The 23,511-nt window shown below is 38.4% G+C and overlaps 1 protein-coding gene across 1 annotated transcript; it reads right to left on the minus strand.

Annotated features, from left to right (window-relative positions):
- Positions 1 to 2: 2 nt before the first annotated feature.
- LOC146469290 (tRNA ligase complex-associated NAD(P)H dehydrogenase PYROXD1-like) lies at positions 3 to 15,203 on the minus strand. The gene is made up of 4 exons (XM_085123539.1): positions 14,917 to 15,203; positions 8,361 to 8,565; positions 3,571 to 3,773; positions 3 to 920 (listed from the first exon to the last, which is right to left on the minus strand). The coding sequence occupies exons 1-4, from the start codon at positions 15,170 to 15,172 to the stop codon at positions 61 to 63; spliced, it is 1,524 nt and encodes a 507-aa protein (XP_084979665.1). The 5' UTR covers positions 15,173 to 15,203; the 3' UTR covers positions 3 to 60.
- Positions 15,204 to 23,511: the final 8,308 nt, after the last annotated feature.

The following is a 23,511-nucleotide window of genomic DNA, read 5'->3' on the forward strand; positions in this document are numbered from 1 at the left end:
TGTCCACATGAAATGAGCAACGTTTTATTTAAAGACAAGTAAAACGTTGAAGCTACTTTATCAGTCAAAATAATCTTCAATGTCAACGTCAGGATTCAGTAAATGTTCTTTTACTGACCTTAAATCCATTTGGTTTAAAATCAAATTCTCAAAGATCTCTTCCAAATCTGTTTCACCAATTAGCACTGCTCCACACATTCTCCCATTTTGAAGAACAACTTTAATATATTCACTCCCCTTTGAACATCTAACCAACAGTTCATAGTCATTACCAAGTCCTTGGGCATTAAATTTTCCCAGCAATACAACTTTATATCCAAAGAACTGAGTCACATGTGTAAAAAGTTCAAAACAGAAGTCCATACTTATTTGCTCATTACATACATGTGCCAACACACACTTCGCTGCAAACACACCCATCTGACGTGCCTGGCTCCACAGTCTCATCTGAAACCAACAAGGAGCTAGACTCCAACCAGCACTACAAACATCACCAGCAGCATAAACATCCACAATATTGGTTTGCATATTTGAGTCAACTATTAGGCCGCCATCATCTGCAATGTTGAATGGTGCACATGATGCAAAAGGCTGAGTACTTGGAACAACACCAGTTGCTGAAACAATAAGGTCACACCCATAAATGTTACCATTGGTTAGTTCAACATAAACTGGCCAATCATACGGATCAACTGAATGTGTGTTAGTCCAAGGATGTGGAGACTCCTTTTGACGGGATTCTTTGAATTCTTGTTGCTCAAACAGATGTTTTACTTCACAGCTGTACTGCACAAAAACCTGTCTATGAGTTTGCCCTTGGCTGTTGGCTCCACAAAGAGTGAGGCCTGAGTTCCAGTCTGGACCCAGAGCACCTCCACACATCGCCTGAGTTGAGTTACTGGAAGAGCAGTTGCGAGCATCTGTAGTAAATAAAAGAAAATGAATGCAAAGTATTTTTAACTGACTCAGAGATACCCTGGGGATATAAAAATACTATAAGTAACAAGTTCAAATCTCGTTTTAACCTACAGTGTCCCAGACAAGGCAATCTAGTCACAAAAGTGTTTGAACCATCAATTAATAACATTCCAGGGAAAAGGTATTTGCTAACAGGTCTTTCACACAAACACCAAAAAATCTGTCCATGTCCATCAGAGCAAAAATTAATTGTATATGTAGGCTTATCGCTGTAGGATGAATCATTTAAAACCAATGAAATATGTATTATATCTGTTTTGGCAGTTGGACAAACATTCTGAAGGCCCCATATGCAACCAGAATTATACTTCACAAAATTATAATAATAGAAAACTCTTATAATTCATGAAAAATACTATACAGTGTGCAAATTAGCAAACAACACTGAACCATACAAAATTATTGGAAGTTTTTCTGAAGAACTTCAATTTAAATGGTCATGGCAGTACCATAATAATTATTGCATAACCAGGCTGAGTTCAGTTCAGTTCAGCTGCATGATATGGTGCAAGCTAGATTATGCATTTTTCGGCAGGTCTATTCCGGGGGTGAGGGGTGGGGGGTGAGGGGTGGGGGGTAAGGGGTGAGGGGTGAGGAGTGAGGGGTGGGGGGTGAGGGGTGAGGGGTGGGGGTGGGGGGTGAGTTTAACTGGGTTGAGTTTAAATGTCCTTTGACAGACTTGACAGAAGTTCAGTCGGTTTCCCCATTAAACCTGTGATAAGGCCCAGTTTTAGCAGTGCTCTTATTTATTTTTACGCGGTCGCTCGCTAAATTTTTGCAGGAATGGTTTTTAAAATACCAAGACTGAGAGCCTGATCACAGGTTTATAGTTCTGAGATACTACCTCTGCCAACAACCACGTCTCAATTCACACTAAAGTGCGATAGGAGGCGCCTCATTTCTCAGGCTACCGATAAACCAACCAATGGAATAATGAACTTTGACAGGCTGTTGACAACATTATCACAAGATGTTGATTTCATGCAAATGATCACAAAACACGTTCTTAAGTTGACTTGAAAGTTGACCTGGCTGAACAAAAGCAAAACACTATTATTAAGGATATTGTGTTTTATTTGTGAAATTTTGGCGTAAATAATGGATTAAGCTTTATAATACTTTAGAAGTATGTTTACTGGGGCATTTTGTTTATTAAACTCGCCGCGATACGTAACCGGATCCTAGTAAATTATTTTCATTATTTTTCACTCTGACGCCATTGAAAAATTTCACGGCGAGGTTTACATTTCACGGCGTGAAATATTTCACTCCTTTATAATTTTACTTTCATGGCGTGACCGGGCGGCGTGAATTTATTTCCCAGTCTTCAGATTCACTCCCAGAGTGAAAACGTTTCGGAATAGCGTGAACACGGCGTGAAATTTCCACCGGCCTCACAGTGTGAAGTTTCAAATACACGCGCCGTGACTGTGAAAAAAATTCACTATTTGGAGTGAAATCCATAAGCCCTCTTTTCGCGTGGAGGGTCACATATGGAGACAGTATGACAAAGGGAAAGGGGTTTCTGGGCTGCTATGGAACCCATTTTGTTTTTGCACCTAAGATGGTGTGTGAATTAAATCACTGATTAAATTCAAATAAATTAGCAACAATGTAAAAATTATAGTTCTCAGGAAACTTATCAGTGTCACATGTACCACGTTACAATACACTCCATTAGTGAATGTCGGGTATTAGATGCGTCTCAGATCTCAGTAAAATAGGGGAAAGAAACTACAGTCTTGAATCTTGAATTGTTATAGTCTGAAATGTCAGCTGTCTCCTCCCCATAACCCCCTGTGGGTTAGGGAGAAGAGACGGCTGACATTTCAGACTAGAATTCGTTTCGAACAATTGGCTCACCCCTCACCCCTCACACCCCCACCCCTCACCCCCTACCCCTCACCCCCTACCCCTCACCCCCCACCCCTCACCCCCCACCCCTCACCCCCCCACCCCCTACCCCTCACCCCCTACCCCTCACCCCTCACCCCCGGAATAGACCTGCCGTGCATTTTTTTCCTTTTTACCCCTCATGGGGCCATCTTTTTTAGTGAGCTCTCTTTTCTTCCTAGTATTTCATTGGTTTTATGCTGTTTAATGAGGTACTCATGAGTAACTGACAAGTCGAGAAGTCTGTCTGCATTTTAGCTCATTTTCAAGGTCAAATGCTGTCATTTAAACATTTCTCTTTCACCTCCTTTCTTTTCATTCCCAAAAAGGCAGATACATACATACATACATACATACATACATACATAGTTTACATACATACATACATACATACATGCATGCATGCATACACACATACATACATACATACATACATACATACATACATACATGCATGCATACATACATACATATTTATGTTAACATACATACATACATACATACATGCATGCATGCATGCATGCATGCATACATACATACATACATATTTATGTAAACATGTTTGCCTAAACAGTACCTGTACGTACATTTACAAAATTAATGTGTGTCAAGATTCTGAATATTAAATTAATATTTGAGATATCACTCAATCACCGGATATATACATTATATCAATAACATGAACTTTAGTTCACTGACCATATTGATAATTTTCTGTAGTCTCAATGCCATACTTCACTCTTTTTACAGTACTTTCCATACACTTCTGTTTTTCTTCAGAGACAGGTAAGCTGGACTCAAGATGAGGAAGAAAGAAAATGGAGGCTCCCTTGTCAAAGAATGCATTTCCTATGGCATCATCCTTTATGGCCCAAAGCACCTGACAACCATGCAGTTCATAGCTGCATTAAGAAAGATGCATGGCCAACATTACAGTGTGCGTGATGATGATGATGATTTAACTTTTATTGTATTCAGGGTATGAGGATAACCCCATCAGTGTAAAAAAAACCCACAGGACTCCATGAAAACAGACTTTAAATGGGCTAGTTTATGTGGTAAGCCTGTGCATTTGGTGAAAGGAAATCTGTCAAAATTCTATTGTTCTTCACCATAATGGGTTTACCTAAAACACGGAATCCGGAATCCGGAATAAAAAAAACAAAAATGAAAATTCGTCAACATGAAAATTTCAACTAAGGTTAAAGTCACTTGGGAAACAGTTTTTATAGCTCTTGAAAAATTACAATATCAGTCAGGAGCCCAGTGAAATTTTCAAAAGTTTGCCTAGCATTTCAATTGCTGCAGTCAAGCCTATTGAGTTAGTATTCAAATACACGGAATCCGTAAATCAGGAAAGACTTTCTTTTCTTTCTATTTTTCTTTTTCTGTGTAACTTGCCGTACGCTGATTGGCTTGTGAGTAGGGGATTTTCATTCTTTCGGAAAAGCTAGGGGAGAGAGATGTGTATGATTGGTGGTGTTTTGACAGGTGCAGTAGGCAAATTAGCGCATTCACGATGGTGACGATGGAAATATATCTTTACACATGGCATAACATTGCGACTAACATATACTATGGCTCAACAAATTGTTTGGCATAAGGGTGGGAATGGGGCTTAAAATATTTAGGCTTATTACCTCTAAATCAAAATCAATAGATCTATGGCTTCCAAGGTATCTGGAATTAGAGGATATAAAATAATTTGTTATCTACATCCTGCTATTGTGATTAATAAATTATGGGAAATCGTTCACAAGCTCCTGAAGTTCTTACTGTATTTCAAAAAAGGCCATCGACATAAAACGTTTCCTTTGTACCGGCAGCTCGACACTCTTTTGTAAAAAGGTGCATAAATGAATACATGCATACACAATTGAACGTACGAATGTATGCTGGCAGGCCTGACAGAACCACGAGCAAGTGAGTGAGTGAGTGAGCGAAGGAACGAAGGGAATGAATGAATGAACAAACGAACGATCGAACGGACGGATGAGTTGATAAATGAATAAATAACTTTGCCCGCTGTCTATCCAGGGTCGGTGCCAATTAGAAGCTTTTTTTTTAGATGAAATCTAAGCCACCCCCATACGAACTTAATTCAAGACTTTTTATATTATTATGCAAAGACAGTGAGTCTTGCGAAGAGTTGATGAGTGATAAACGCAGCACTGACTCTTTTCTCTAGTTACGTTTCATTGTCTATCTACGTGCTATGGCAGGAGGAAACGTTATTGAGTAGGAAGAGGAGTGGGGGTATTTAAGAGTACGTTTGAAGATTGGTAACTTTTATTCCAAATGAGTGGCTCAACTGCCTAAGCAATTGAAATCTAAGGGAAACTTTTGTAAATTTCACTGGGCTCCTGACTGATATTACAATTTTTCAAAAACTATAAAAACTGTTTTCCAAGTGAATTCAACCTTCGTTGAAATTTTCATGTTGACGAATTTTAATTTTTTTTATTATTTTTATTCTGGATTCCGTGTTTTAGGTAAACCCCACCATAACTGATATGTTTTTTTTACAGAGTGCTTGAGAAGTTGGTGCCATCATGTACAAAAGTTAGGTGGGGTAAACATGGTGCTTGTGATACTTTCACTAGAAACAAATAACTGTTTTAGTTTGTTGTTTGTTTTGTACAAGAACACCAATTTTTTAGTGCTTTTATACATAAACAGATCAGAAAGTGATCATAACCATTTTCAATTAGCATTTTCAGTGAGGGCAACAACAGCAAAGCAAATAATGCATCATTTTTGGCCAACCCAGACATTCCATACCAAAACAACATGATTCCACTCACATTTTATTGGAAAAAAAAAAGAATGTAGTGCAGAAACATGAAATGAGTACAGTGCAGTGTAAAAGAGGTGAAGTTAAAAATGATTGACAGGTACGCAAATTTGTATATCAACTGTCTCAAAACAAAATGACAAACAGATTTGAAAAAAGTGACAGCATTTTAATAGAAACTTTAAAGAGAAAGTGCAAAGAAAAAAAAGCAGAAAACGAAAAAACTCAGCAAAGCACAAACCACTGGCTAAAAGTTTGGAGGTCTTGGGGAGCACAAAAGTGCTATGACCAAAATATTGCTAACTATAAACCAGAGGCCCTCAACAATATTCTTGAGGATTTTCATGCAACAGGGCGTAAAAAAGACAGCCAAGACTATACGAGCCTGACACGTAGTTACTAAAACAAGGAATGACCTAAAATGATCTAAAATGACCTAAAATGACCTAAAATAATCCAAAATGACCTAAAATGACCTAAAATGACCTAAAATGATCTAAAATGATCTAAAATGACCTAAAATGATCTAAAATAAATCTGAAATATTCTTAAATGATCTAAATGAAGTGAAACCAAGATAAAATTACAGAATTACAGAACTGAGTGCTTACCAAAGCAAAGGCTGATACCAGGAAGCTGCTGTGAACTGCCGGAAAGTCAGAAGAAGACTCGAAAAGTGCCGATGGTTGCACGTAAGCCAATTCGATGACAAAGTTGCGTAAACAAACCGCACTAGAGCGAATCGTTTTTATTTTGTCGGTCTGAAAGACCCAAAAATATCGGCACTGACCAATTTTTTTCGGGTTCGTTTTCCGGTCGCACATTAAAAGCCACACGACAAGGCTAAATACTTGTGTAAACACTGATAAAATGCTTTTGTAAACAGTGTAAAGGCATATCTGTGCATCAATAGGCCTTATCACGGTTTTCGGTATTTTTTCCCGCGAACTATTTTTAGTAGCAGTTCACGGCTGGTTCGCTATGCAGACAAACGTATGAAAAATTCAAAACACGACTAGACGCTTTCTGGCACAGCTACGCCCCTCCAATTTTTTTTTTCTTAATCCTATTTCTAGTGCTAAAAGTTTCCAATTCATGAATTTTTTAGAAGCGATGTTTTATCAAAATTATTTGACATTGGATTTCCATACAAACACTGTTTTTTCAAGCCTGTTTGCCTACTCGTCAAAATGGCGTCGAAAACCGTGATAAGGCCTATTTCCTTAAATAACCACGCAGTTACCAAGTCAAGGGTAGCGCATAAATAAAAGATGACTCTGTGCTAGTTCCATACAAAATAGCTGCATCAATCAAAACCGCATTGCTGGGCGAAACATAGAACTTCGCTTCATACCAATCAAAACCACGTTGCTGGGGAAAAACTAGGCACTTCGTACCAATCAAAACCACGTCGCTGAGCGAAACTTGGAACTTCGCACCAATCAAAACCACGTTGCTGGGGAAAAACTAGACACTTTGCATCAATCAAAGCCGCGGTTGTGATACAGTAATTATCGGGAATTTCCCAAAAGAAGTCTCCGGTAGAGACGAAACGCGTCGGAAATAAACTACAAGAAGTCTTCTGTTGTGCTGCTCACTGGTCTTTGTTATAAAATGAAAACATTAAAATCATTTTAGATCATTTTAGGTCATTTTAGATCATTTTAGGTCATTTTAGATTCATTTTAGATCATTTTAGGTCATTTTAGATCATTTTAGGTCATTCCTTGTTTTAGTAACTTCGGAGCCTGACAGTCTGCACTGCAATTGACTGTTTACTTACTGTTAATTCATTTATTTGAAAGCAAGTATGCGGGAAAAAGCAGAGCACTTACACTTTGCCTTGAAGAATTAGACGCCTTTAAACCGCTCAGAGAAAGAAACAAGAAGGATTTAGAGAGGTTTGCTGAGCTCCTGAATGTTTAAGCTGTGAACCTCACCGATGCAAATTTTCCATGACCTGTACAAAATCCTGGGATGTTGAGGTCCACAAATGTTACCAGGCAGACGAAACAACAGAAAAGACAGTCTACCCAAAGATGTTGTTTGTGATAATAGCACCAATTTCGTTGGTGAGAGCAATGAACTGAAGGAATTAGAAACTTTGGATACTACAACACTTTAGCAGCAAAATTATGATCAAGCCAGCAAAGAAGGGTATAAATATTTTACTCTATCTTTGGCTCTGCAGATGTTATAGATGAACAACTTTTAAACACAGGTGTTGATGCACAGGGCCTGATTAATTCTCTGGGTCACTGACATATCAATTGACCAACCAAACTGACCTGACCCTACTTATGCCCAACTATTTCCTTTACGGCCAACCATCCTTAACAAGCAGTGACACAATAATATCTGAATTTGTAAGGTAGGTGTCCTGATAAGACACCAACATAGCAGCCTGTTAGCTCAGTAGGTAAAACAACATGCTGCTGAGTGGGATACGTGAACCCCAGCCAGAAAATAACTAAGGACGGTACTGTTAACTTTGCTTTGACATCTGTAAATAGTTTGAAATAGTTTAGTTCCTATGAGTGGAAAACAAACATCCCAGCCAAACTTGCTCCTATGCAAATTATGGTTGAATGATGAAAGATGTTGCCATCCATCACTCGTACCGAAATGAATAAATTAAGAAAAAAAAAAAGCAAGTGCTAGAGGAAATAATACTCTATGTAATCTATCAACTTACACAAGTTCCAATGCTATCCCTCCATTGCCAATAATCACTACCCTGCGACATTTTGAGAGCTTACTCTTTAATTGCTGCACACTCTCAGTGTCTCTAATGCCAACAACACATGGATGCTTGGCAATAATGTTAGGTCTTCCTCCTGTGCAAATACACAGCTTCTTGTAAGACACCTTCTCACCATTCTCAGTTATGACAAAGTGTTCTAAAATAAAATAATATTAAATTCAATATTCACATGTTTCAACCTTCGTATTTATGAAGAATATCCTGTGGAGAATGTCCACAGACATTTGTTGTGTGATACATGTAGAATTGTTCTAAAAATATGCATGCATTACTTGAAAATTATATCTTAGATTCATGCTATACCCAGTGTTTTTTTGGATATAGCATATTTAAAGAATCTAACTGGAGCTCAGGAATAGGCCTTTCTATGTTGTTTTCAACTTTTGATAAAGACCAGTTAGCAAGGTAGCAGGAGATTTTGCCCCGTGTCAAGTTTTACCCGTTCGAGTTGCCCCCGCCTCCCCAACATTTTGAGTTTGGCCGTTACATTCAACTGAGCATGACCCATTGCTGTATCAAATTCGCCCCCCAATTGAAATCATTTCAAATACCCCAGTGACTTCTACTGCTATGAAGTTGATCTAAAATAAAAAAAAAAAACATAATCAAAAGCATACAATAAGAACCTTTTGTCCATCATCACCAGTTGAACTCTGCTCAACCTAACTTACCCTAGCCGTTCAAACTGATCGACCCATCACACACACATTCTGTGAACCTCTCTATACTGAGAATAGAGATATCCTTAAGAGGGATAAGGGCAGAAAAAGGCAGCCAATCAAAACTAAAAAAAGGAAGAGCATCGAAAACAAATGAGGCAAAACATAGATAAAAAACTAACAGAAGCAAGAAAACAACATTTTATTAGGAAACCTCTCAGATTATGAAATAACATGCAACCAGATTTGCATACTCTCGAAGGGTCTAGGTTGATCCCTTCACCCATGAAGAACCACTGTCACATAAGATTGAACTTTTGAAAGATTTTAACACTTTTGCTAAACGAATGCGCCTACAGTGCATCTTTCATGGTCAAGAAAATGAACCGGACCCAAACATTAATCTTTACATCCTAACATCTTCTCCCGGATAAGTGACAACAAAATTGCACTTCAATGTGAAGACATAACTTTTGTCATTTAGTACTTTTTGGTCAATATCAAAATTTTGTATCCAAAGTCCAGTCAAACAAATTGGTTACTGAATAGTCACCAGATGAGACTCAAGAAAAATGGAATTTTTTACGAAAATATAGTAATTTCTTATCCATTCAATTCCCCCCAGCTGTCTTGCCTCGCAACTATTCACTGACCACTCATGACAAACAAAAAATTACATCACTTAATTACAATCACTTCCCATACTGCCAACTGAAATTTTCTTCTTCAAAGCAACCACACTCACATGTAATCAGTACATATTCCATTTATGCAAATAAAGCAGTTGCAACTATAACAAATGTTGTACTTTCTGAGTATCAATTAATGATTAGAATGGAAGGTATGAGGGGGAGGGGAGGGGGAGAGGAAAACGATGACTTACATGTATGTGTACCATCTTCTGAGAACTCTCTGTTAAAGATAATTTGCAAAGTATTGTACACTTTTACTACCCCTTTCACTACCAAAACCATTTCTAATGGTGCATCCCTAACATCCTGTTAATTACCGTGTATTACTCCCACAGTCTGTGGGGATGACATCGCACAGAGTGGATGTGATGCCTTAACAGAGGGTCGTACAGGGGTATTTTCGTGATGCGTGATTAGCTGATTTTATTTCCTGTGAAACGTGAATGTAATAAATTATTCTTCGTAACCGTGACCTGAAGGTTTTGCGTGACCCGTGAAGAGCTTGAAAACGAAATTTTCATTTCTGTGATCCGTGATTTGCTATTTTTTCTGTTCGTGAACCGTGCAAGAGACCCCCCCTGTACGACCCTCTTAACACAATCCTTCGCTTCAAATCAACAGAGTCCTACTGTCCACCCAGCCCTAGCTTCAGTAAATCACGTATTTCTAGTAATTATAGAAGGGGAAAGTCATTAAAAGACATAATTGTGAGAGCTTAACTGTGAAGGTCAAAGAAACAAAATCTTGACCAAAACGAGTTGTGTTTGGCCTGTCAACATTATATACAATCTATCCGATCTGCTCCAATCCGATCTGATCCCATCCAATCCAATCCGGTCTGATCCAATCTGATGCAATCCAATCCGATCTGATCCAGGTTTTGTCAACGGCTGCCATTTTGTCAGCAATGTTGTTGAATCAGATTATTTTTGGAATTAAAACTTACTTGGCACATATATCTGTGCTTTTGTTGCTAAGGCAAGCACACACTGGACGACTTCCTCCAAGGCTTGTGATAAAGAACATAAATGGGTTACTGCAATATTTTTTACTTTCCATGAAAGTAATAGAATTGATATACTAGTATGTAACCCATGTTTCTTTATATCTTCCAGGTACGTGGTTAGAGACCTGATGTTTGCCAGCACCCAGATATTGGAAGCCTCATGTCGAGCCAAAACCTGGTACGTCAATGGGATGCTCAAGCTGTGCCGCGAGCGATTCAGACAGTCAAGCTGACAGTAAACGCCTTTGTCTGTTCTGGTGACTGTACTAAGCAGATCCCTCTTCCCTTTGTGATCATTTTGAAAGGCCCCTTTAGAAGCCACAAACTCTATGAAAGTCATAGCCAACATCGTCATCTTGTACATCATCTCTTATTTTATGCCTTTTTTGTTTTGTTTTTTTCTTATTTTTGATCAACTTTATAGCATAGCAAGGGAAGTTAGTGGGCTCGTTAAATTTGATAACTTGATACACTGACGCGGCGAACTTGGTTGAGCGTAAGGGTTGAACTTGACACAGGGCAAAACCTCCATAATTCTCTAGTGAATATCCATCGACACTACTGGAAAGAGCTCCTTAAAATAAGTAAACTTGCCATGTATGCAATATGCCAGAGGTGTGTATGTGATATGTCAGAAGTGAGCAAAGATATAGCTCTGCAAAGTCGCAAAATTTAACAGACGTTTATTTTTTAATGCTTTATTGCCTATGGAAACCAATTACCAGAAAATATACATATATAACAAGATGCCCCTAATGGCATTTTCAAGGGATGCTTAATGTCGCCTCATTTAATCCCATTGCATGCTTTGCAGATTTTAAAAACTATCCTCCCTTAACAATTGAAATAATTGAATAGTTTTATTCAGAAAGACTGTGTGATATTTATTTTACCGGAAATTACTTTCTGATAACGTCATGTGCCCGCTGTGCACTGGGCAACACTGACAGATGCAGATAAGGGGATCTGACTCATGTTTACTATTGAAAAATAATCAATGTAGAAATGGTTTCTGTCTCCAAATGAAAGGTGAAAACGTAAGGATCAAAGCGTCCATATAAAGCACAAGGTATTCTCAACAAATGCTTTCCCTGTATAATAGTTAGGTTCCCACTTAGCAATCTTACAACCCAGGTACAAACAGAAACAAAGCTTTCGTAGATGAAAAGTTTTAGTAAAAATTGACAATCAAACCTTAAACTTTTTTTGCTAGTAGCGCTGAGGCATCAGTTCGACAAAGTCTGCAGAATCACACACCAGTAATCACTGTACTGTGACATCTTGTCTGGTTTCCTTCACATAGAATTAGTCAATCTGTTTATCAAAGCGTAATTTCTTTGCTATGAACTCTCCAATTTCCACCGTTCAAACTGTTGAATACTACTTAGAGGTTATTATTTCGATTTACCGTTTGAGAAAGGTTTGTTTTCTTTCTGAAAATGGCAGATTAAACTGTTAAATTCATACATGTGGCCGCCATTGAAAAACAACCTTTATATATCTGGGAAGCCTATTGTGCTATATTAAAGAGTCACCTTGAAATTGAAAACACAAATCTAAGTTGCAAATAAGTCTTTTAATTTTATTTCGTTTTTTTTTTTTGCTATATTACTTTGCAAGGCTGCCATGTGCCAGCAAGTAATGTGTAATTGTGTAATTTGTTGCTTAAGTTTGTAGTTTTAAAGGCATCATAAGTATTGTTAACATCGTTAGTACCGCATTGTAAGTATGTAAGTAATTAGTATCGTATTGCAACTAACGATATAATTGTTACTACCGTTGTTAGCTGTATTGCTTTTTTGTTTTATAATGTAGTGTCATATAGTAATATAATTAATGAAATGCACTGTTCTGAAGTACTCAATAAAATGTTCTTTAAAAAAAAAAAAACAACCTTTCAAATGATGATTTCCATTGACGTCACACAGGTAGAGATGAGTGGGTCCCCTCCCTCATGATATATGTGCCAATAATTGATTTTGATTGGGTGGCTTTTGGAGGGGGACATGGGGATTTATGGTCTTGCGGTGTTGATGTTTTTATAATGCGGTGATGCGGTGAATAAAATCTCAATTTGCGGTGTTGCGGTTATCTCAAACCCTACGGTGTGCAATGTTTGTGTTTTTCACGCTACGGTGTTTCGTGAAATGAAATTATTTGCGGTGCTGTGGTTTCTTGTTTGATCTTTCTCAGACCTAAATTTAGTATGTAAACTTCGTTAATCCGTGATAATTTATGACAAGCAGGACCAATATTATCGAGTTAATCTTCAATATGCTTAAGCTGCCAATGCGAAACTGTCTTCGTTAATAAATACGTAACTTGACCTCTGCCACCCGGAAAGTCAGAGAAGTTAATCCTGGAATTTCTGGAAAAAACGAGGCGGAATGTATAATTGATTGCGTAGCTTTTTTTTAACGAAGAAGGAAAAGGTCGCGAAAACTACCGGTTGAAAAATAAATTCAGATGTCGGGTCAACAAGGAAGAAAGACGGCTTTGTAAGCTAGGGGAGTGCATTTGGTAAGTTTGTAACTTAGACACGTTTACTATTATTTCCTTTTTGACCTTTTTTCGTTGCTATTCTTTATATCTGAATGTCCTTACAGTCTAGGGTCGTTTAGAGGTCATTCTGATACTGTTCTATATCGGCTCTAAGGTCCTGCGACCTTCTCAACCTTCTATTTTTTCAAACGATTATCGGTAAGGGTGAAAGGGTCATCAAACACGCTGCAGAGAGCGATACCGGTAGATCCTTTTACAAGTGTCACGCAACGAAAAAATAAATCGAAAACTAATCAGTGGATGTAGTCAAGAAATTGTGATGTTATAGGAGATAAATAAAGAAGACACTTCTCCTAGTGTTAGGTCTCTGCGTTTTCCCAAACTTCAGATATTTGTCAAAATGGTTTGCGCAAATTTACAGAGCAGTGACAGAGCCCGGTATGGAGCCGCCATGCTGGCGTCCCTCCGTTTAATATAAGACATCTAATTGTTTAGGTATAAAAGTATTACGCCAAGTGTGGGTGTTAAAATCATGTAGCTAAATATAATTGTTGCGGTGACGGTGTTTCGTCAATTTTTTTTGCGGTGATGTGGTGTTCGTTAATTTTTTTTGCGGTGTTACGGTGTTCAGAGCACCCCCATGTCCCCCTCCTTTTGTTGAAAACAATCAGAATAATAGATCCCTTCTAGGAGAGAGCAGAATTTAATACGACGAAGAAAAAAAAAGATACCCAACTGAAACCTTGACACGGTCTGCCTTGTGGGCATCCTGTGTAATTAAACTAGAAGAAGCGGAAAAAATACACAAAGTACTAACAAACAAAAAGGAACTAATAACAACATAATACAAATTACTGTTAATTAATACGTACTGTAATACGTTATTTTTATACAATATATTCAAATGTCTGTAAAATGTTGCGACTTTGCAGATGCATATCGCCATTATTTTTCAAAATATCACTCCCAAACTTGGCAACTTTATTGATTTTTAAGGCATTCTTTCCAGTTGTGTCGATGGATTTTCACCAACTGGTCCATGCCAAAAGTTTAAAAAAACTGCAGGACCCACTGAAAGTCACTTACTCACATGGAATAACAGCAGTAAGCCCTGACTCCCCCTTCCCAAGGTAACATTTTTCTTGTCCACTATCCTCCTTACAAGAATTTGTTTCCACTGCATATAAAAATTGGTCTGCGCATCTCGCAATGGTCAAGAAAGTAAGGTTTCTTGACGGCAGTGCCTGCTAAAACACCCGGGAAAACAGAGATATTTTTGTGCCTTTTTATAACTATGCGGGAAAGCAGATCTTGGCAAGGGTTGTTGAATCCGAATAGAAAATTTGGGATAACCAAGCATTTTTCAGAGATAATTAAGCTTCAATTTGGGAAAAAATTCCATGCATGGCTTTCTATTTTGCGCTTTTTAGGATTATTATTGCCTAATTATCTCTAAAAAAAAACGTGGTTACCCACAATAATTTTTCTTTTTGGATGCTAAGATCTGCGTTTCCCTCATAGTCAGAAACCGCGCAAAAAATACTTCGGTATTTGGTAGGCACCGTCCTGTCAGTTTTGGCGCCACGATACACCATATTTCGCATATTTCATCTATATCTAATCAGTACCTTCAGGCTGAAAAGCCACGACCTGTGATTGTAAAACGACGACATTAGGACTGTGTTTGAAGAGGGAACTAGCCGATCTTTCCTCCACATCGAATTCCTGTAAAGTTCTACCAAACTGTTTGAAGTTGTACGTGGCTTTGACCGCATCAGTTGCTGTGATAAGGGTAATAATTTCCTTTGAGCACATTTGTGACAATTGCTCCGCACACGACACGCCAGCAATTCCACCTCCTACTACTACGAAAGTGCTAGTCATGCTTAAAAAGTTAAACCTGCAATCAGAAGAACACCCACCCGATTCACTCGACCCCAATGGGTAACAGCCGCTGAAAATGCACCATCGTACGCGGCTATCAGCCGTGTATCGTACGACTATAGTATATTACCCATAACGCACTGCACAACGCCACGTAACCCATCGTATACGATAACCGGGTAAATTTGTATTGGTTAGGCTGGACTGAGAAGCAGTTCCCGAAGTTACAAAATTTGATCAATTTTACGTCGGAAATAAACGTAGTGATGCTTACTATCAAAAATAAGTCACTTTAGCCCTTATTTTGCTCCGCAAATTATCTTTAAATATATTCCCGCAAGCCATCGTATACGATGACCGGGTAAATTTGTATTGGCTACGCTGGACTGGGAAGCCGTTTCGAGAAGTGGCGAGATTTGATTAATTTTACGTCGGAGATAAACGTAGTGCTGCTTACGATAAAAAATAAATCATTTTAGCCCTTATTTTACTCCGTAAACCATCTCTAAATATATTCCCGTAAGCCATCGTATACGATGATTGGGTAAATTTGTATTGGCTACGCTGGACTCAGAAACCGTTTCCCGAAGTTGCGAAATTTGATCAATTTTATGTCAAAAATAAACGTAGTGATGCTTACGATAAAAAAGAAGTCATTTTAGCCCTTATTTTGCTCCGCAAACCATCTCTAAATATATTTCCGCAAGCCATCGTATACGATGACCGGGTAAATTTGTATTGGCTACGCTGGACTGAGAAGCCGTTTCCCGAAGTTGCGAAATTTGATCAATTTTATGTCAAAAATAAACGTAGTGATGCTTACGATAAAAAAGAAGTCATTTTAGCCCTTATTTTGCTCCGCAAACCATCTCTAAATATATTTCCGCAAGCCATCGTATACGATGACCGGGAAAATTTGTATTGGCTACGCTGGACTGAGAAGCCGTTTCTCGAAGTTGCGAAATTTGATCAATTTTATGTCAAAAATAAACGTAGTGATGCTTACGATAAAAAAGAAATCATTTTGGCCCTTATTTTGCTCCGCAAACCATCTCTAAATATATTTCCGCAAGCCATCGTATACGATGACCGGGTAAATTTGTATTGGCTACGCTGGACTGAGAAGCCGTTTCTCGAAGTTGCGAAATTTGATCAATTTTATGTCAAAAATAAACGTAGTGATGCTTACGATAAAAAAGAAATCATTTTGGCCCTTATTTTGCTCCGCAAACCATCTCTAAATATATTTCCGCAAGCCATCGTATACGATGACCGGGTAAATTTGTATTGGCTACGCTGGACTGAGAAGCCGTTTCCCGAAGTTGCGAAATTTGATCAATTTTACGTCGGAGATAAACGTAGTGATGCTTACGATCAAAAATAAATCATTGGCCCTTATTTTGCTTCGTAAACCATCTGTAAATATATTCCCGTAAGCCATCGTATACGATGACTGGGTAAATTTGTATTGGCTACGCTGGACTGAGAAGCCGTTTCCCGAAGTTGCAAAATTTGATCAATTTTACGTCGGAAATAAACGTAGTGCTGCTTACCATCAAAAAGAAATCATTTTAGCCCTTATTTTGCTCCGTAAACCATCTCTAAATATATTCCCGTAAGCCATCGTATACGATGACCGGGTAAATTTGTATTGGCTACGCTGGACTGAGAAGCCGTTTTACGAAGTTGCGAAATTTGATCAATTTTACGTCAGAGATAAACGTAGTGATGCTTACGATCAAAAATAAATCATTTTAGCCCTTATTTTGCTCCGCAAACCATCTCTAAAAATATTCCCGTAAGCCATAGTATACGATGACTGGGTAAATTTGTATTGGCTACGCTGGACTGAGAAGCCGTTTCCCGAAGTTGCAAAATTTGATCAATTTTACGTCGGAAATAAACGTAGTGCTGCTTACGATCAAAAAGAAATCATTTTGGCCCTTATTTTGCTCCGTAAACCATCTCTAAATATATTTCCGTAAGCCATCGTATACGATGACTGGGTAAATTTGTATTGGCTACGCTGGACTGAGAAGCCGTTTCCCGAAGTTGCGAAATTTGATCAATTTTATGTCAAAAATAAACGTAGTGCTGCTTACAATCAAAAATAAATCATTTTGGCCCTTATTTTGCTCCGTAAACCATCTCTAAATGTATTCCCGTTAGCCATCGTATACGATGACCGGGTAAATTTGTATTGGCTACGCTGGACTCAGAAACCGTTTCCCGAAGTTGCGAAATTTGATCAATTTTACGTCGGAGATAAACGTAGTGCTGCCGTTCGATCAAAAATGAATCACTTTAGCCCTTATTTTGCTCCGCAAACCATCTCTAAATATATTTCCGCAAGCCACCGTATACGATGACCGGGTAAATTTGTATTGGCTAGGCTTGAGTGAGAAACCGTTTCCCGTAGTTGCAAAATTTGATCAATTTTACGTCGGAAATAAACGTAGTGCTGCTTCCGATCAAAAATAAATCATTTTAGTCCTTATTTTGCTCCGTAAACCATCTCTAAATATGTTCCCGCAAGCCATCGTATACGATGACCGGGTATATTTGTATAGGCTAGGCTGGACTGAGAAGCCGTTTTACGAAGCTGCGAAATTTGATCAATTTTACGTCAGAAATAAACGTAGTGCTGCTTACGATCAAAACTAAATCATTTTAGCCCTTGATTTGTGTGGAACGTTTTACTAGACAACACCTACATAATCGCGGACCCGATACGCAAAACATCTCCAGTGCCTGGATGTCCCACAACATACCGTAACGTTCCGATACTAAGGACCCTCCGAAGGTAACGACCCCTCGAAATTAAGTAACGTCAAAACTTTGTGGCTTCTAATAAATTTTTTAAAGTTTTTTTCCAATTTGTTTTTTATTTTTTAAATAAACAAATTTTTATTTTTTTGATTCGCATGTGCTCCTGTAATTGTGGGCAACCGCCTTCTCTGTAAGTTTGGACGTGAACTGTAGGTCACTCACAGGCCGAAAGTTCTTGTTTATCAATTGCAGACCAGATGTTTTGAGCAGGGGATGCACTAATGCCTTTTTCCATTCGTCAGCGAAGAAACCATGCTCTAATGATATGTTCCAGCCATCCTACTAATCACATGAAGTAACTCCTCAATACAAAGAGACAAGACGGATGACGGGAAGGGTTCCAGGGCACACCCATCTCATTTGCGAGAACAGAGGCGTTGGTACTGATGAGTTGGAAAAGACTTCTCCGCTAGAAGATTTGATAGACTCTTACTAGCCCGGAACAGCTTTGATTGGTCCGAACTATTTTTATCAATAAATTGCCTGTAATAAGGACATCTAGCTTTGTTCATCAGATGTATAACATAATTCCTCTTAACTTTAAACTGACTACTAGATCCGATGGGAGTCTACTTGTCTTTCATCTTCTCGCCCCTTCCTCCTGTCCCTTCGAGCCTAAATATTATATCATCATTAAACCATGGGTACAAAACTAATATCTTCATGCATTGACCAAATGATCACGATAAGGCACTTTAAAACAAGGGAAAGCCTTAAGCCATCATTCGTCGTTGACATCAGTTCACTTATCGATGGCACAATGTGATAACTTAACTGGTAAAATTTCGCGTTAAACAGGAATGTTTCTTCAAATTAAAAGCAGGAGCCCATTACCGTTAAAAGTCAAAACTCTATATACTGCAGTATAAAACGCATTGATATGTCATGGACTAAAAGCACTGAGAAGAATTCGGTTTCCTCTACACTGGCTGATTCGTTGATGCGGTAGTCCGGTAGACCATCGATGTTAATTTCACTGTCCCTACTACCATGACCACATTTCACAAATGAACGGATAACTCTGTCTTTCAGCCGACACGAGATCTCTTTGTCATGCCGTGTCCACCCATTTCGTGAAAAGCACACGCCGATCACCAGCGCTTATTTTTCCACTCATAAATAGCTCTGGGCCTTGCGAAAAAATGTTCCGTAGTGAGTCTGTCAACATTCTTCTTAAATTCAGCATTGAATGCAACATCGAGTGGTTGAATCTTGCTCGTTGCACCTGGAGTTGCAAGCCCAAATGTCGTCTGGCACGCTTGCGTCAGAATAGTCTTTATTCTGTCTAATGTTTGCGCCCTGTAAGAATCATATTATTTTTCGTTTCGGAAAAAAAGGCTAGCGCTAGCTTTGCTGTCTGGTTTTTGTTCCCCGAAAGTAACGATCCCACGAAAAGTAATGAGCCCAAAAGCTGCTAATTCCGAAAGTAACGAGGGTCGCTACAATCGGAACTTTACGGTACAAGTCTAAGGGCTTAGGACCACATCTAATTATTTTATTTTTATTTTTTATTTTTTCATATATATCACGTTTGCTGGGCACAAGTGGATTGCCAAAGAGAAAATGATGAAGGCGACAATTTATTGATTATTTTTCATTCATTTATTTATTTATTTTTTGTTAAAATGCAATAGTATAAGTTTTGAGTTATCCCGACCCAGTACGTCTATGGAAAAAAGACCCCAAAGGGAGTTTTAGTACACTATAGTGTTAAATCTGGGTCATTTTTCTTAAGTTACTGTGAACACATCCACGAGAATTTATGTGATTTGAAATATTAACAAATCCCCGTGACGGTGCCTCTTTAAGCACAGATATGATATCATGGCCAATCCAAGAGATGTGGAGCAATTTTCCTGTAAAACAACTATTTTTTCAGATGCGAAACGAGATCATTGTTTTCAATAAAAAGGGCATTTAAAGTGATGTAACGTGGGTTAAGAAATTACTCAAAAGCAACCCGCCAACCCGTGAATTCACCCCTCATCCAAGATATATGGTCAATTGTGCATAAAATGGGCATTTTGGGGTGATGTAAAGTGGGTTAAGTAATAAGTCAAAAAGCTCCGCGAATGCCGTGAATTCACCTCTCATCCAAGATATATGGTCAATTGTGCATAAAACGGACATTTTGGGGTGATGTAAAGTGGGTTTAGTAATAAGTCAAAACACTCCGCGAATGCCGTAAATTCACCCCTCATCCAAGATATATGGTCAATTGTGCATAAAATGGGCATTTTGGGGTGATGTAAAGTGGATCAAGTAATAAGTCAAAAACCCCCCGCGAATGCAGTGAATTGACCCCTCATCCAAGATATATGGACAATTGTGCATAAAATGGGCATTTTGGGGTGATGTAAAGTGGGTCAAGTAATAAGTCAAAAACACTCCGCGAATGCCGTGAATTCACCCCTCATCCAAGATATATGGTAAATTGTGCATAAAACGGGCATTTTGGGGTGATGTAAAGTGGGTTAAGTAATAAGTCAAAAGCACTCCGCGAATGCCGTGAATTCACCCCTCATCCAAGATATACGGTCAATTGTGCATAAAACGGACATTTTGGGGTAATGTAAAGTGGGTCAAGTAATAAGTTAAAAACACTCCGCGAATGCCGTGAATTCACCCCTCATCCAAGATATATGGTCAATTGTGCATAAAATGGGCATTTTGGGGTGATGTAAAGTGGGTTTAGTAATAAGTCAAAAACCCCCCGCGAATGCCGTGAATTCACCCCTAATTCGAGATATAAGGACAATTGTGCATAAAATGGGCATTTTGGGGTGATGTAAAGTGGGTTTAGTAATAAGTCAAAAACACTCCGCGAATGCCGTGAATTCACCTCTCATCCAAGATATATGGTCAATTGTGCATAAAACGGACATTTTGGGGTGATGTAAAGTGGGTTTAGTAATAAGTCAAAACACTCCGCGAATGCCGTAAATTCACCCCTCATCCAAGATATATGGTCAATTGTGCATAAAATGGGCATTTTGGGGTGATGTAAAGTGGATCAACTAATAAGTCAAAAACCCCCCGCGAATGCAGTGAATTGACCCCTCATCCAAGATATATGGACAATTGTGCATAAAATGGGCATTTTGGGGTGATGTAAAGTGGGTCAAGTAATAAGTCAAAAACACTCCGCGAATGCCGTGAATTCACCCCTCATCCAAGATATATGGTAAATTGTGCATAAAACGGGCATTTTGGGGTGATGTAAAGTGGGTTAAGTAATAAGTCAAAAGCACTCCGCGAATGCCGTGAATTCACCCCTCATCCAAGATATACGGTCAATTGTGCATAAAACGGACATTTTGGGGTAATGTAAAGTGGGTCAAGTAATAAGTTAAAAACACTCCGCGAATGCCGTGAATTCACCCCTCATCCAAGATATATGGACAATTGTGCATAAAACGGACATTTTGGGGTGATGTAAAGTGGGTTTAGTAATAAGTCAAAAACACTCCGCGAATGCCGTGAATTCACCCCTCATCCAAGATATATGGACAATTGTGCATAAAACGGACATTTTGGGGTGGTGTAAAGTGGGTTTAGTAATAAGTCAAAAACACTCCGCGAATGCCGTGAATTCACCCCTCATCCAAGATATATGGACAATTGTGCATAAAACGGACATTTTGGGGTGATGTAAAGTGGGTTTAGTAATAAGTCAAAAACCCCCCGCGAATGCCGTGAATTCACCCCTAATTCAAGATATAAGGACAATTGTGCATAAAATGGGCATTTTGGGGTGATATAAAGTGGGTTAAGTAATAAGTCAAAACACTCCGCGAATGCCGTGAATTCACCCCTCATCCAAGATATATGGACAATTGTGCATAAAACGGACATTTTGGGGTGATGTAAAGTGGGTTAAGTAATAAGTCAAAAACACTCCGCGAATGCCGTGAATTCACCCCTCATCCAAGATATATGGACAATTGTGCATAAAACGGGCATTTTGGGGTGATGTAAAGTGGGTTTAGTAATAAGTGAGACTCACCCCGCGAATGCCCTGAATTTACCCCTCATCCAACGCTTATGGTCAATTTTGCATAAAACGGACATTTTGGGGCGATGTAAAGTGGGTTTAGTAATAAGTGAAACTCACCCCGTGAATGCCTTGAATTACCTTTCATCCAAGACATATGGTCAATTTTGCATAAAACAGGCATTTTGGGGTGTTGTAAAGTGCGGAAAGTAATAAGTCCGCGAAGGTCGTGAATTCATCCCTCATTCAATTTACGTGGGATCAGCAGAAGGTTGGAAGCTCCCCCATTTAATTTGGAGTGTATGCATCGATCGTTTACCTTTTTGGTCAGTAATCTGTGGAATGCGCTACCTCCAATGGTTAGAGAAACTAAAGACATTGTATCTTTTAAGCGGGCTCTTAAAGTTCATATGACTTGAAGCGTGGAGAATTGAAAATTTTTGAAGTTTGTAAATTTTGTATATAGATTAATTACTAGTTAGTATTTCGGTAGTGTTTATTGATTAACTGATTAATCTTATTCTTTTACATTTGTACAATTTTTAACTGATTAATCTTATTCTTTTGCATTTGTACAATTTTATTAATTACATTTGTACACACGTGCATGTCTTAACAAGCACTGAGGAGCTCCTTGGTGTCACGTGTAGAAATAAAGTATTATCATTAAGTATTATTAAAGTATCCAAGATATACATCTGTATGGACAACTGTGCTTAAAAGGGGAATTTAGGGTAGCCTGTGTCCAACATACAATCCATTATGAATGTGATATTGTACCTGGGGTTGTGATGTAAAACCTTGAACGTACCAGATTTTTTGGTGTACAATTTTCTGCTGGGGGGCTTTTATCGCGTGGTCTTTACCTAGGGTTAGGGTTAGGGTTCGAAGAATGTTGATGTGCCAACAATTTTTTTGAAAGTTGAATATTTTCGTAATTTTAAGAGATTTCTTATGTGTTCTGTTACATTTTTTTCGTTATGGGAATCATATTTATATTGGTGTGCAAGCCCAAAAGAAAAATTTTCACATTTTAAAATTTCTTCTTTCTTTTGGCGGCCATCTTGTATTTTTCTATTCATTTGTTTTTTCTTGAATTGCTTTACCGTTAATAAAGATTTTCATGGTATTTGCGTGTGCGATGTTCATTGTCACATAATTAAGATTTCATGTATTTTTCCTGAGGTTTTGGCTTGTAACCACAATGCTTTTTGGGGGGTTAGGGTTGGGTTAGGTCAAATGCCTGTCAATCAAAGAGATTAAGATTTACGAAGGTCTTACTTGAGAATGGCATTGCAAGGGCCTATATGTATATTGTGAGTGTGGCAGCAGGGTAAGGTATGGTGATAAGTGGCAAAACTGGCTGTTATTATATAACAGTCACTTTTGTTGAAGAACTTTAAAGATATGCGTGGGTTAGATAAAAAGAAGGTATTTATAGAAAGGAAATGCCTATTGTTATATTGATATTGTCTGGAATAAATAAAAAGTGGAAGAGACTAGGAAAAAATTAGTA

The sequence above is a fragment of the Pavona decussata genome, unplaced genomic scaffold (assembly GCF_977016875.1).
Source record: "Pavona decussata unplaced genomic scaffold, jaPavDecu1.1 SCAFFOLD_125, whole genome shotgun sequence".
NCBI classification, from domain to species: Eukaryota; Metazoa; Cnidaria; class Anthozoa; order Scleractinia; family Agariciidae; genus Pavona; species Pavona decussata.